Source organism: Sphaerodactylus townsendi, linkage group LG05, assembly GCF_021028975.2.
Source record: "Sphaerodactylus townsendi isolate TG3544 linkage group LG05, MPM_Stown_v2.3, whole genome shotgun sequence".
Classification (NCBI taxonomy): domain Eukaryota; kingdom Metazoa; phylum Chordata; class Lepidosauria; order Squamata; family Sphaerodactylidae; genus Sphaerodactylus; species Sphaerodactylus townsendi.
Genome location: NC_059429.1, coordinates 23,303,133 through 23,318,732, shown reverse-complemented (window position 1 = coordinate 23,318,732; position 15,600 = coordinate 23,303,133). Strand labels below are relative to the sequence as shown.

Here is a 15,600-nt window from a genome sequence, read left to right as displayed (position 1 = left end):
ATAAATTGACTCTCCTCCATAAATCTGTCCTTGCCCCCTTTAAAGCTTTCATCCAGGTTAGTGGCCATCACTCCACCTCCTGGTGGTAGTATATTCCAAAACACCAATCACATATCGCAGAAGAAGTGTTTCCCCCTTTATTAGTCCCACTTCTTCCCCCCCCCAGCATTTTCAATGAATGCCCTCTGTTCTATTGTGAGAGAGAAAATTTCTCTGTCAACATTTCTACCCTATGCATAATTTTATAGGACTTCAATCATATCCCCAGACGCCTCCAAACTTGTCCTAAAACGCTTCTTGCAGCCTTCCCTATATGGGAAGGTGCCTAGTCCCTCAATCATCCCGTCAGTTCTCTTCTGCACTTCTTTTTTTCTATTCCTTCACATCCTGAGATGTGGGTGACTCAGAACTGGACACAGTACTCAAGTGGTCGCATCTAATGGAGTATATGGGCATGACAATCTTGCAGTTTTATTATCAATTCCTTTCCTGATTATCCCTTGCATAGAGTTTGCCTTTTCTACAGCTACATACATTGAGTTGACATTCCCATGGAACTACTCAATTAAGACTTAAATCCCTTTCCCCTGGTTCAGGACTGATAGCACTGACCCCTGTAGTGCTGTATGGTGGAGTTTGGATTTTTGCCCCTATGTAATTGTCACTTTGCATTTTACATTGAACTCAGCATTTGCCATTCTTAGCTCCTGCACTCTCACTCTAATTTATGTCCTATTGACCTCAGAATCCTTTTGTGGTTCTCACCACCTAAGTAATTTGTATCATCTGTAAATCCTAATACCACGCTACTCTAATTTGTGTCATTTAAGTGAATAGGTTAAGCAGCACTGGTCCCACACGATCCTTGGGTACACTCCACCCTACATCTCCATTGTGAGAATTTCCCATTTACACCTACTCTTGCTTCCTGTTTCAACCAGTTTTTAAATCCATAGGAGGACTTCCTCTTATTCCTTCATTGCTGAGTTTCTAATAGTCTCTGTGAGGGAACTTTGTCAAAAGCCTTTGGAAATCCAAGTGACAATGTCCACTGTTCCCTATCCACATGCCTATTTACATCCCTCAAAGAACTCCTGTGTAAGTTTCCAGGGCATTAGATTGCCTCCCCTGCAGCTTCATGTTGACTCCTCTTGCCTTTTGCTTTTTGTGGCATGTTTTATAATTTTATCTTTAATGACAGATTCTACTAATTTACTTAGGAACAGGATGTCAAACTGACTGGCCTGTACTCTCGGTCCCCCTAGATCCTTTCTTTTAAAGATTGGTGTGACATTGGCCATCTCTCTCCAGTCTCTGTGGGATGGAGCCTGATTCTCAAGGATAAGTTGTATAATAAAGTGAGAACATCAGCACTTCATGCTTGAGCTCTTTAAGAACCTTTGGTGGAATGCAATCTTGGGCCTAGGATTTGTAGCATTTCTAGTTTATCAATGGCTGCCAGAACTTCTCTCCTGTCTCACCACTCATCTCTGCTATTCCTGATCTCTCCCACTTCTCTTGGTTCAGGTGCAGTAACTTTTCCTCACCTCCTCTTGGGGAAGACAGAATGCAAAGAATTCATTCAGCTTTCTGTAATCTCCTGTCACCTTTAGCACACCCTTTGTTCCTTTGTCATCTTAACGGGCTCCACCGGGCTCTTTGCTGGTCATTTCCCTGTTTTTGATGTACTTGAAGAACTGTTTGTTGCTGGTTTTGATGCTGGGCCACAGCCATGCCCTCATAATCCCTTTTTGCCTCCCCTTACAGTCATTAACTCTGGCTTCCTCTTTACACCACTTGTGTTCTCTGGCATTCTTTATCAGTTGTTGACTCCATTTTCTAAAGCATCTTTTTTCCCCACACTTCTCAACGCCCTTTGTTAACCATGGTGGTTTCTTTGATTGGCCTGCTCTCTTTCCTAACCTGTGGAACACATTCCAGTTGAGCTTTTAAGACTGCTTTTAAATAACCCCAAGCATCTTGACATTTCAGACTCTTGATTTTCCCTTTCAGCTTCCTCTATGACTATCCCCTCATCATCTTGAGAAATTTCCTTCTGAAGGCAAATGTAACCATATTTAGTAGTTGGTTTGTCTGTGATGTAGAGATACTGAATCTCAGATGCAGTCAGTCAGCTAAGTTCCCTACTGCCCAATAAATAATTGACTTCCCATCTAGGTCCCAATGTCCCACATAGAATTAGATCTAGGATCACATCTCCTAGTTGGTTCTACAACCATCTGCTCTAAGCATAGTCATTTAAAATATATCCAGAATGTTCTCCTTACTATGACCTAGAATATGCATTTTTCCAGTTTATATGGGGATAAAGGTAAATGGCCACTACTCTACATTTTGCTTTCTTTTATAGTTTCAATTTCTTTTTCCATCTCAGAATCCTCTCAGCGCTTAATAGTATCATAATATATTCCTAATGTTAAACTATGCTCCACCCCTGGTATTGATATCCACAGTGTTTTTCTGTAGAGGGAATCAGCTCCTGCATTGTCTATTTTATGTGACACTATGCTCTCTTTGCTGATGTAGAGGAGGCCACTCCTACCCCAATACTTCTGTCCTATCCCCTTCCTGTAGAGCCTGTAACTCCTAGGATAACAGCATCCCACTGGTTCCTCTCATTCCAATTCATGTCTCCTGTGATGCCCTACTCATATCAATGTCCCTCCCTCAAAACTCTGTACTCCAGCTCCCTGTATTTTAGGCCTAACATGTTTCTACTATTTCAGCATAGAGACACTTGTATACTCTGTCTCTGGTCCCTAACCTGGGGATTTCTATGTGCCTTTGCCCTCTAGCCTTTTGTACTTAGACACCTTATCACTTATCACGCATTGCTATAGTTCCTCACTTGTATGTGGTTGATTTAAAAAACCTCCTTCTCTGTCTGCATCCTATGGACTCTGTATTCAAATCCGAAGTCACCTCAGTTCCTATTGCTTTCCCTAGGAATCCAGTTTTAAAAGCTGTTCTGCCACCTTTTGAATGTTGAGCCAGCAGCCTGGTTCCTCTTTATGGTTAAAGATGAAGCTCCTTCGGTCCCTTTTGTACAGGCCTGCCTTTATCCCCAAAAGGTTCCCCAGTTCCTGGACAAAATCTGAAACCCTCTGCCTTGCAATTCACCTTTCTCTCATCCACGACATTGAGACCCATAGTATCTCCAGCTTTGCCTAGCTTCGGGGCCTCTCATAAGTGGGAACAGGTAGCATTTCAGAGACGCCACCTGGAGGTCCTGATTTTAACCTTCTCCTAGGCAGCCTAGAATTTAGCTTCCTAGAACTTCTCCTGCTACATTTCCTAAATGTCATTGGTACCAATGTGTGACTACAACTGTTGACTCCCACCTAGCACTGTCTAACAGCCTATCTAGACGTGAGTGTGACATCCGCAACTCAGCACTAGGTGCAGGCAAGTCACCATCGCGGGGTCATCTAGCTTGCCACAACCTTAACTCTCTATATTCCTGATGATCGAACCACCTACTAAGCAAGGAGCCTCTCTACCTCCCTGAGGGGTATCCCTCAGTATTGAGGATAGCTGATCACCAGTTGGGATAGTGATCCCATCTAAGGGGAGCATCTTCCCACCCTCAGACTGGTAGCACCCTCTGTCACCTAGACTCTCATTCTCCATGACATCTGAAGAGATGCTTACCTTGGGGAGAGTGGGACCCGGCTTACAGGTCCCTGAAAGTCTTGTTTGTTGCCCTCTGCCTGCCTCTCTCAGCTTCTCCAGGTCTGCCACCTTGGCTTCAAGAGAACGGACACGTTCCTTGAGTGCCAGGAGCTCATTGCAGCGAGGGCACACCCACGACTTCTGGCCTAGTGGCAGATAGTCATACATGTGACACTCAGTGCAAAACACTGGCAAGCCCCCATCCCCCTGCTGGCTTCTATACCCAGCTTTTCTCCACCATACGAAATCTCAGAAGCAACTTACAATTACAATCCCATCCTCTGCCCATAACAGACACTCTGTGAGGTAGGTGGAGAGGACTGTGACTAGCCCAAAGTCACCCAGCAGGCTTTGTGTGTAGGAGCGGGGAAACAGATCCAGTGAATAAAGATCTAGATCAGTGGTTCTCAGCCTGGGGGTTGGGACCCCTTTGGGAGTCAAACGACCCTTTCACAGGGGTCGCCTAAGACTCTCTGCATCAGTGTTCTCCATCTGTAAAATGGATAAATGTTAGGGCTGGGGGTCACCACAACATGAGGAACTGCATTAAAGGGTTGCGGCATTAGGAAGGTTGAGAACCACTGATCTAGATCATCTCAGCCCACACAGAGGCAGGCAATGGCAAGCCACTTCTGAACATCACTTACCTAAAAAAACCCTCTGTGGTTACACTAAGTCAGCTGTGACTTGGCAGCATCCACACACAGTCATTCTGTAACCATCTTCTTTACTAAAACACTTTTTTGTGTGTATTTTCTATGAGGACCCTTCAGAGGCGTACCCCCACGCCCCACATACCTTAGGCAGTGGTCTGGTGGGGCTGGACCGAGGGGTGCCCAGCAGGCCCATGGCAAGCTCTCAACCCAGGTGCTCCTTCAGGAGCAACCAGGCCGGGAACCTGCTGTGGGCCCGCCGGGCACCCCCCACGTGATCTAATGAGGGACGCCTGGGGCCAGTTGACCCCCCATGTCCCTCTGGCAGATATGCCACTGGGAACCTTACAAAACAGGTGAAAGCAGAATAACTGGGCAGAGAAACAAAGGTAGCAGCAACCAAACTTACTGCCTGATGAGGCTATCAAGCACTGTAAACTAACAGGCATACTAGGATGCAAAGCAAGAAAGACCCAAAATATTAAGGGTTTGTAGCCTCTACACAGTGTGGAAATGCATATAGTACAAATACAAAAGACCTAATTAGATCAGGCATCATAATGAAACCAACTTACTCACATGGACAAAAGCTTACAACTTTTGATAATAAATTCCAAAATGGGGATGAACCAAAAAGCATCTGTTATAAACACAAATAATAATTTTCTCACATAGCTAGATCTCACTGTCCATACTCGTTTTTTTCCTTTTCCATCCACACCAGCCACATACTGAGCATAATTTGCCATTTTCTCCATGTGAAACATGTTTTAGAAGGAAATAGTATGCAGAGATTTTAATTATCACAGTCCTTACAGTATACTGCTTGTTTTGTTGCCTTTGTCTGAGGTACCCCATGGACCAGGATATTTATGTTGAATCTTTTCTGTCTGTAAGATGTTATCTGTGCATGATAGAGGAGGAGTTCTAAATATGTTGTATGTAACTAGGGGGATGTGTGCCTATTCCTCGTATTTTGTTCATGTGAAAAAGGTGCAGTCATGTGACTTGGTTCCCTTTGCTTCCTTCAGTTACCTCTTCTTGCATTTTGCCTGGCAATCTGCATTTGGTTAGATTAGCACTTCCTGTGGGTTTTGCCCTTTGAGCGCCACTCACAGCTGAGTTGGTAGTATTGCAATACTAACCTGACCTCTACAAGTCTGCTCTCTGCCCCTGAAAAATGCAGGAGTGGAAGGAGCTGTTGGTTTTTTCAAGATATAATTCTTTAAGATAATAATGTAAGGAAGATTTCCCCCCAAAGACTAATTGCCTATTAATAAATTTATTAGAGAAAAGAATGACTACTACTTCTTTCTGAGAATCTGGTTTTATTAGTACCGAAAAAAATACATCATTTCAGCCTGAGTTGCTCACTCTTTTATAATCTGTCTAGTCTGCTGCACCTCCTGGGAATATGAGGTTGGACTTGATGACATTTCTGATACAGAAAGCAAGATTATTTTGACTGTAGGCACTCAGTAGCCTGTTTTCCATACTAGAAGCATAGGCCCTTTCTGCACAGGGCCAAAAACAGCGGCCCAGGGATGGAAAAACACTGGTCCCTGGTCATCCGTTCGCACAGCCATCCTGTGCGGCCCCAAGCGGTGTGAAGGCGCCGCTTTCCACCTCCCTTCCCAAGGGAGGTTTTTGGAATGTGGCGCCTTCCCATCGGTGTGGTGCGAACTGCACTGCGCTGAAGGTGCCGCTTTCCCGTCCCCTCCCCATTCACCTCGTCCTCCAGTGTCGGTCTGGATGGCTGCTGAGACCCGCCCACGCTGCCCTCCAACCCCTGGAGGTTGGAGGGCAGCATGGGCGTGGAGTCCCTTGCAGCCCCTCCAGACCTAACGGCTTCGGGAGGAGATCTGAGGGTGAGTGGGGGATTTGGACGGAGAGGCGGCTGGACTCCGATGTGGAGCTGCCACCTAGTCTTGCAGAGCCTCTGCAGGTGGAGACTGTACTCGCGACGCCTCGGGTGGCTTGAATGGCCCCCTCCACTGACATAATTCCTGCCGTTGGAGGAGCGCCCTTTCCGCTGTGCGGAAAGGGCCATAGAGTTGGAAGAGACCCCAAGGGCCATCAAGTCCAACCCCCTGCAATGCAGTAATACACAATCAAACCACTCCTGACAGATGGCCATCCAACTTCTCTTTAAAAACCTCCAAAGAAGAAGACTCCACCACACTCTGAGTAGTGCATTCTGCTGTTGAACAGCTCTTACTGTCAGGAAGTTTTTCCTGATGTTTAGGTGGAATCTATTTTCCTCCGCCTTGAGGTGGAATCTATTTTCCTCCTGGTCCTAGTCTCTGGAGCAGCAGAAAACAAGCTTTCTCCCTCACCAACATGTCTGTCATCCCTTCAAATATCTAATAAAGCTGAGTAAAATATGTATAGGGGTTTTTGGTCAGCTTCAGTATATTCAGTTGTGCTATTCAAATTATTTTTTTTCCTCTTTAAAAGGCACAGGGAGGAGATTGTGACTATCCCCTCCCTGCCCCATTCCGAAAGTTTAATTAATTTTACCATTTCTACCCCATCAAGTCAAACAGAATGAAAAAATGATAAATTCTTAAAAGGAAAAAAAGTATAGCAAGTGTTCTTTTTTTCTCTTTGTCTATAGAATTTGAATTTCACGGGATTCCGTAAGATCCTGAAGAAACATGACAAGATACTGGAGACTCCCCGAGGTGCAGATTGGAGAGTGGCACATGTCGAAGTGGCCCCATTCTATACTTGCAAGAAGATCAATCAGCTCATCTCTGAAACGGAGGTAGAAAACGTTGACCTTCCTGTATTGGCCTTAAGTAGACAGACACGCAAATACTGGTTCATAGTCTTCGTTCTGTATAGTGAATAGTGAATCTATTAACCAGTTTATGTACAAGGTCCTTTCAGCACGGTGTTCTTTAATATGCTGTTGAATGCCTGGCACCAGTCTCCTTGCAACCTAATTTTGCAGGTCTCAAAGCATGATGACACTTTTTACGATTTTGGACCTTTTGAGTTGGTATTAGCAACTGCAGACCAAACTAGATGATGCAACGTCTCTGAGTCGGCACCAGGGATGCAGTGCCGTTTTAGAGTTCGTTTTTTTTTTAACTTCTCAAAATGCCATGGGGGCCCAATCCTGTTGCGGAACACAGGACAAGGGGATGAAGAGGCTGCCGTCTCATCTCTCCCCGCACCTTTTTCAAGAGCTGAAGCACCACACTGTTTTGGCTCTTGAAAACAATGGGGGAACCCCACATTTTATGATGGTCCCAGGATCAGACTCTGCAGCATTTAGAAAAGTTAAAAACAAACAGTAATTCTAAAATGGTACTATCCCTTCTCTTCTTCCCAATGGCAGACTCAGGGTGCAGGATATTATTGTCTGTCGGTTCTAGTTTGGCCTCCAGGCTTCCGTTCAGGTCCAACGCCTTCCGCTTGTTGGCCAAAATCCTTTTATTGGACAGGACTGGATTTGAATTAAGATTGTGTTTTACCTTTTGTGTGTGTGTGTTTTTTAGACGGTGGTAACCAACGAGTTGGAAGATGGAGACCGACAAAAAGCCATGAAGCGGTTACGTGTCCCGCCACTGGGAGCAGCTCAGGTGATGGGAATGGGCATTTGAAGAGATCCCAGTCTTTTTCTCCTCACAGATCGATAGAACGGCTGGATATTTTTAGACAATAGTTATGACAAAAGTGCAGAATTAATGCTTGTGGTTGTCTTGACTTAGTTCACATTTAAAAATCTGGTTTTGTCTTTAGAGTACTTGGAAGTACAAATATTAATATGGCAGAGTAAAAAGAGAGTGTTGAGTTGTAATCCTGGAGAGCGTTGAAGGCAATGTTAGCACCTGCCCCCGAGTCTGCTGGTTCCTATAACCTCCTTTATTATTGAACATTTGCCTATGGCTTGCATAGAAATCAGGAGCAAAGAGCTCTGTAATGGTCCCTTAAGAATGAATAGCAACAGAGCAGTTTTATGATGAGGCACTTCAACCACTCGTTCCAAGGCACAAGCCAAAGGCTTTTAAATCCCTCTCATTACTCCCCCCCCCAAATATTTTCAACATAATTAGTTGTTTCAGCATCTTTATGTGTGAGAAAGTACTTGTATTTTGCCCCCGGCAGAACAAACAGTGCCCCAGCAGGGACTGAGTTAGATTGGGGGGGAAATGCCGAGGTTTGATCCCTGCTTTCCTAGCTCAGCTTCATTAATCCGGGTTTTCCCCCCCTGTGGCTGGTTTTAAGTGATGATTCATATGATGGGAAGTCTGATTACAAATTCCTTGGTTAGGGTGTCGTTTGGTCCTTGCAAACAATCCAAATGAACATGTGAACTCTGTTGCAGTTTGTACTGTAGGAAAGGGCATCAAAAAGTGGATCAGCCAAAGCAGAGGCAGCCATCAGTGGGCTCTCCTATGTTTGGACACAGGAGGAGTAAAAATTTGCCTTCTAAAAACCTGGCTACTGTTGTAAAAAAAAAAAAATCAGTGACATTTAAAGAATTTGTGTCAAGTTCACATGATGACCTGGAATGTCCACTAAGCTTCTACTTAACAAAATGACTTATTTTTCAAGTGTAGTGTGTGGTTTTTGGTCTAACCAACATGCTTCAGCTTTCAAACAGTTTGATTTGAAAGCTACTTTCTGTCTTTCTGCAGCCTGCGCCGGCATGGACTACCTTCAGAGTCGGGCTGTTCTGTGGCATATTCATTGTGCTGAATGTTACTCTCATACTTTCAGGTTAGTATGTCCTAACTAGGCTGCCAGAGCAAGATAATAGGAGTGGGTTTGGGTGGTCTTTTTACATGCCAATTGACTTCTTTGTGAACTGAATAATGTTTAGTGCTTGGAAGCAGACGGGGCAGAATGGAGCCTCAGGCAAAATGGTGTCCGGCCTCCTCACGGCGCCCCACCCCTGTGGCCCCCTTATGGCCCCCTGCAGGGGCCTCCCCCACTTACCTTAGTCCTTCTCTCCTGCCCCTCAGTTCCTCTCTCCTGCAGCCTAGTGGGAACTACACTTCCCAGGAGCAAGGCGTGCGCCCGGTGCACGGCGCACCACCACCCCAGCTCCCTTATAGCTCCACCACTGCTTGGAAGTGATAAAGATGCTTTCATGGAACCAGCAAATATTACAGTTTCAGATGGCCCCAGTTAGCTTAAGCACCATATAAAGTTTCATAAATCTATGCTAGCTGTTGAATATCTTATAACTCTGGAGTGTTCATTACTTGTGAATTTAAATCCCAGTTGGCAGTTTGCATTATGCAGTTTGCATATTTGTGAGCTCTGGGTGTCCTTCTAACCATCTGTATGTTTGTGTTCACTTGTTAATTTGAAACTGGAAGAAACAGGAAAGGGGGAAAATTGTAGCCAAATAAGACTTGTGCTTCACACAATTTTAATGCTCAAGCACGCACACCAAAAACAATGTGCAATTTGTGGATGCTGGTGAGGAGTCAGGAGCTGATAATCTTTTTAGTTTTCCAAATAACTAAATACTGTTTTAAGAAAACCACCTGTTTACAGTTTTTGGTGCATTTGGCATTCATTTGTCATTTGAATACTCTGAATGCTGGACTGATTGTAAGCTATCCTCTAACGCAGGTTCCCCGTCTTTTAGTAGAACTTTTTCCAAAATGTGTCCTTGGGTTTGCAATCCCAGTGACATTCCTATAGCAGCCTTGCAAAATAAATACGAAGAAATCTGGTCAGCAGGTTTCCTAAATGGAGGGGTTTCTTTTTTTAAAAAAAGCCATTCATGCATCTAGCTTGTGCACTACACATCCATTTCCTTCTTCCTTTTCATAATGATCCCAAGCAAAGAGCTAAATACCTGCCTCCTTCCTGTCTCCTTTCTAAATGTCTGTTGCTGTTTCCTCCAAATAAATGAAGCGGTAGATTAGTAAAGGAAAGATTAAGTTCAGGATGCTCCAGTCACCAGTGGGCACGTTAATGCCCTGTAGCTCTTCTTGACTTTAGAAGCCCAGGAGAGGAAAAAGTAACTGGGGCAGATTTCTACATGCCCCTCAGTCTTTTCAGTGGTTTTGTAGACTTTGAAAGGGAAGCAAGGATACCTGGATTTCTTTGCTTTTCCCTTCTGCCCACCATCACAGTAGCAGCAAGGTGAGGGCAACCAAACTGTAGAACTTTTTTGTGGGTAAGAGGGATGTTCCTGGGAGCTTTGCTTACTGGGATGTCGGGAATGGCTGTTTTCAGCTGCAGACTGGCATTTCCCAGTGCCCTCGTTTCCACTCAGTCGAAAGCTGCTCGCTCAGTTGGCTGGCACTGTGTGTGTGATATGCATCTAATTTTCAGAGCATCGATCCTCTGTGGAAAGCACTCTGTGCAGGCACGCGTGCTCAGCCTGGAACGGACGGCACCAACAGAGCTCTCTCCTGAGAGCGATCTTTACTCACGCTGGGGAGGCAGCAATCTGGAATTCAATAGCGAGGCTGTTTGTGGCTGTATTTAGCTACCGTGAGATGGCATCTCTTTAGAACGAGGACTGATGTTGGGATTGTTTAGCCACTTAATGCCAACTTATTGCAGGAGGGCCCCGGGAAATAGGAGGCAGGCTAAATCAGTAGGCTTTCAGGAATAATCTATTAGCATCCTGCAGAAAGGTTGCAGAAAGGTAAAGCATGGTCTTAATTTTTCCTGGAGTACAATCTGCCAGGCAGGTTCCTGGATCAGTACAACCTGCCAGGCAAATCAAATGTGGTTTGAAGAGCCAGTTTAAAGTACAGTATGTCCATAAAGACCAATATACAAGCTTATTCCCTGAAAAATTTGTAGTCTTTAAGGTACTACTCTACTTGAAGCAGCAGTGGCATAGTGGTTAAGAGCAGGTGCATTCTGATCTGGAGGAACTGGGTTTGATTCCCCTCTCTGTCGCTTGAGCTGTGAAGGCTTATCTGGGGAATTCAGATTAGCCTGTGCCCTCCAACACATGCCAGCTGGGTGACCTTGGGCTAGTCACAGTTCTTCTGAGTGCTCTCAGCCCCACCCACCTCACAGGGTGTTTGTTGTGGGGGATGGGGAGGGAAAGGAGATTGTAAGCCTCTTTGAGTCTCCAACAGGAGAGAAAGGTAAAGCAGGCCATTGAGTTGCAACCAACTCTGGATAACCCATGGAAGTTCCACCTCATGAGGTTTTCGAAGCAAGAGATGAGCAGAGGTGGTTTGCCATTGCCTTCCTCTGCATAGCAGCCCTCATCTCACTTGGTGGTATCCCATCCAAGTACCAACCTGGCTTAGTGTCTGAGCTCTAAGGAGCTTGAGCTAGTCTAGGCCTGTGGTGGCGAACCTTTGGCACTCCAGATGTTTATGGACTACAATTCCCATTTGGCCGTGCTGGCAGGGGCTGATTGGAATTGTAGTCCATGAACATCTGGAGTGCCATAGGTTCGCCACCACTGGTCTAGGCTATTAGGAATGCTGCTCTGATTATCCGAGGCTATTAGAATTTTCTGGTACAGAACATTGTTTTTTGCAATCTTATTTCTCATTGGTGTCTTTCCTTCCATCCTCCCATGGAGGGCATGGGGTTTTCACATTTTATGCCCTCCCCAGTCCTTTGAGATAGATTAATCTGAGAGAGAATTACTTGCCACAGCGTGGTACAAATGCAGCTCCTAGCTCCCGTGTCTACGAAAACATGCCTCAGTCTAACGATAAAAAGAACCCTGAGGACCTAACTGGACATGACACTGAGATAGCGAGCAGATTTCAGGTCTTTTTAAAGCTTTAGACCACATCCATGCGAGACCTTTATTTGTACTGGGGTTTTGGTGGATGAGATGTAGGATTTAGTCCTTTCATCCCAAGCTGTTTTCGTGATCTCTGTTGTCCCTGGGAGAGGAGAGAGCTTGCATGCCTTCAGGGCTCGTTTGTTCATTTTATACTGAGAGGCAGGTGCAGACTTCTAGGAGCAACACGATATTCAATATTCTGGGTGACCTTGGGTGAGATGCTGTATCTGACATGGGTGACTGAGAAAAGTATATTTCTTTCTTGGTCCTCGATGTCTGCCACGCTTGCAGTGTAAGGTTCATTAGAAACAGCTGCACTTCCTCTGGATGCACCAGCATTTCTTTGTTGAGGAAACTCTAAACAGATTCTCTTTCTAATGGAGGATGGTCCCTATAAGTCATTAAATGAAGCTTTTAGGTTTTAAACCTCTTCCCTTTGGTTTCCTTTCTTATCCTTCTTCACACTCTTAATTAGCTACATTCTCTTCATTCTACTGATATTTTCTTGGTTAAATCTCAGGCTGCTACTTCTGTTTCAGGCCCCCTGTCTCTGGACCTCTGTCTCTTCCGATATCTGCACCTCTTCTTCCTTGAAACTGGTTTTCATCCAGCATTTGAAAAAGCACTTCTGGTCTCTACCTTTCCTTCTCCTTTCCCCTCCCTCTCATGTCTTTCCCCCTTTAATTCTCTCATCATCTTACACTGACCTTGTGGACAGAGCTTACCATTTGAACTATTGTTATACAGTGCCTAGAACCCGAGATCCTTTAGCATAGTCAATATCAATAATAGTAAAACACTATTTATTAACTGAAAGAAAAATAAATCCTGGCAATAGGAAGAAAATCTTTGTTGAATCCCTTTTATTAAAAAATTGCTCCTTTCCATTCAGTTTTTCAGTAACATAGGAATCTTCTGCCTCTTTGCTTGGTATCCCTCTAGGGTAGATTATTTTCCCTTTTCCATTATCCATTTCCTTCCATTGATGGAGGCTTGGGATCCTTCTTATTACTCCATGAGCTTTGCCTTTCTTGATATTCTTCATTTGTAACTTGGGAAAAGCGAGAGGATTGCTGATTAGTTGAATTAATTAATACCATTTAGATCTCCCATAGCTGGGATGAGGTGTTCCTTGAAGCATTTTAATATTATCTTCTCATTTGCAATATTTCAAATGGCTTCGAGTGTAACAGCTCGTCTATAGTTTTTCAGACTGTAGTGCCAATCGCTATAAATTATGAGCTCTTGAAAAACAAATTAGAATTATTTCAGATGTGAAAAGGCTGGGAACATAAGAACTGTTGAATCTGAGAATCAGAGCATGGTTGTGAATAGAAATTGGTACTACAGAAGTTCTGGCCACGTTTTAAAACTTTCTTACAATATGCCTTCCTGTGCAGAACTACATATTGCCCTGACTTAGTTTGTTTAAGCTTAGCTTGACACTTAGTGGTTGACCCCTTGATTTCTCTATATGGTGGAACCTCGGTTAACGTTGCCCTCGGAGATCGCCACTTTTGGTGTTCGCCAGTCGCCCCCAACTGTTTTGTTACCTCGGTGATCATTGGTCACCTCGGATTCCGTCGGCTTCCTAGGCGACTTTGCGTAAATCCGGTGAGCCGCTTGCGTTGCGCTTGCGCCAGTGGCATTGCACATGCGCAAACGGCATACCTCTGACTACGCAGATTTCGGTTTTCGTCGTGTGATTCCGAATGAATCACGGATGAAAACCGAGGTTCCACTGTACTTGATCGCTGTCAATTGAATTGAAAGCCTCGTGTTAAGAGATGTTCCTTTAGCGGCAGATCTGTAGTGGCTCATTCATGTATGCAAACCACCACTGAATGTTCCATTAATCAAGCAGTGAACTTCCCTGTCAGGATCTCTCAGGCTAGTGAAATTTCCTCTGTATAAATGTATTCATAGGTCAGGCCACGCAACAGGTGGCATAATACCTTGTTTATGATTGATTGTACCTGTTTATGATTGGTTGTACAGCTCCCTTCCCGGGCTTGGGTACCCCCAGGCTAGTCTGATCTTGTCATCTCAGAAGCTAAGTAGGGTCGACCCTGGTTAATATTTGGATGGGCAACCTTCAAGAAATACCAGGGTCATGATGTGGATGCACGCAGTGGCAAACCACTCCATCTCTTGCCTTGAAAACCCTGTTGGGTCGTTATAATTCATCTGTGACTTGACAGCTAACACAAAATAACCCACTGTGAGTGTGCACCCTAAGAGATAATTTCCTTCTGCTTTGAGGCTTTTTAAAAAAATCAGTTTTTGTGTGAGATCTGGGGAATTTCTCTTGCTCCAACAATTGGTGTTTGGGATATTGCATTTTTTTTCGCTATCATATGACAGTAGCTTCTTACTTCAGTGATACTTAACCCAGATGGTATGAATGGAAGTGTGGCTTTTGATTGCTCAAGAACTGCAGGCACCTATTGCCCAGTGCTTGTGACCCCAACAGAGCCGAGTGACAATGAGGCTGTCAGCTTGTAAGCAAGGTTCGAGTTGTAGGGTCAGGAAGGCCCACATTGCATTGTATGTGCAAGGAATAGAGGATGGAAGTATGAACTTCAGATCTTGGTGGACCACTGTTAGATACTGGTTTAGAGGAGTTGGGGATGAGTATCATTTTCACACGTCCATTTGTGTTGAGTTGATTTCATATAAATCTAACGTTTTAAGCCAGCAAGAATATGTAGCACTAAGTCTGCCATAGAATGGATATTACGGAATATTGTTTCCAAAGCAGGATCTACTAGTTGAGCACATCCCGGTTTCCTTATTTCTCTTTTCAGTTCTCCATGGGCCTTTCTTAGTCCTCAGCATTTTGCAGATGTATTCTGCATCTGCACAGTTTCCTAGTGTAACAAAAACAAAATAAAACAAAAAGAACCCAATACTCTAGAAGCATTCAGTTTTTCAGCAATAAAAGGGATTCAACAAAGAAGCATTCATATTGCCAGTTTGAAGCTACGGCATTTAATTTGTTTTGGAATCTGGGTTTTCTATCTTCAGAGTGACAGGCCGAAGAAAGTTTGAGTAATGAGTTTTGACTTCTTATGGCTTAATTTGTGTGGCATCATGCTCAAGTTTGTGTTGATGTATTGAATGAGGAAGAGGAGAGACCTCTTTGTTTCACAGAAACAGCCTTCTGCTGTAAGTGGCTCATCTTGCAAATAGCTGATGTCTGGAACTTCCTCTCTTTCCCAGGTGTATTTAATGTGGATATAGATAATGTGTGGCCGCTCATAAGAATCTACCGAGGTGGCTTTCTCCTGATCGAATTCCTCTTTCTCCTTGGCATCAACACATATGGTTGGAGGCAGGCTGGAGTGAATCATGTCCTCATCTTTGAACTCAACCCTCGCAGTAACTTGTCCCATCAGCATCTTTTCGAGGTAAGCTGTACAATTTATGTTATTTTATTTTTATGCCACCCTTCCCCTCATGGGCTCAGTCTTAATCTAATTTTCTTAGACAAGAAATCTAGATCTTTGGCAA

At 44.3% G+C, this 15,600-nt stretch overlaps 1 protein-coding gene across 1 annotated transcript in view; it reads left to right on the top strand.

Moving 5' to 3' along the window:
• Window positions 1-15,600, top strand: part of XPR1 (xenotropic and polytropic retrovirus receptor 1) — a 146,549-nt gene that overhangs the window by 89,049 nt on the left and 41,900 nt on the right. Inside the window, exons 5-8 of the mRNA XM_048496150.1 lie at window positions 6,964-7,113; window positions 7,853-7,936; window positions 8,996-9,077; window positions 15,310-15,497. Coding sequence (XP_048352107.1) covers window positions 6,964-7,113; window positions 7,853-7,936; window positions 8,996-9,077; window positions 15,310-15,497 — 504 coding nt within the window. The remainder of the gene's footprint in view (window positions 1-6,963; window positions 7,114-7,852; window positions 7,937-8,995; window positions 9,078-15,309; window positions 15,498-15,600) is intronic.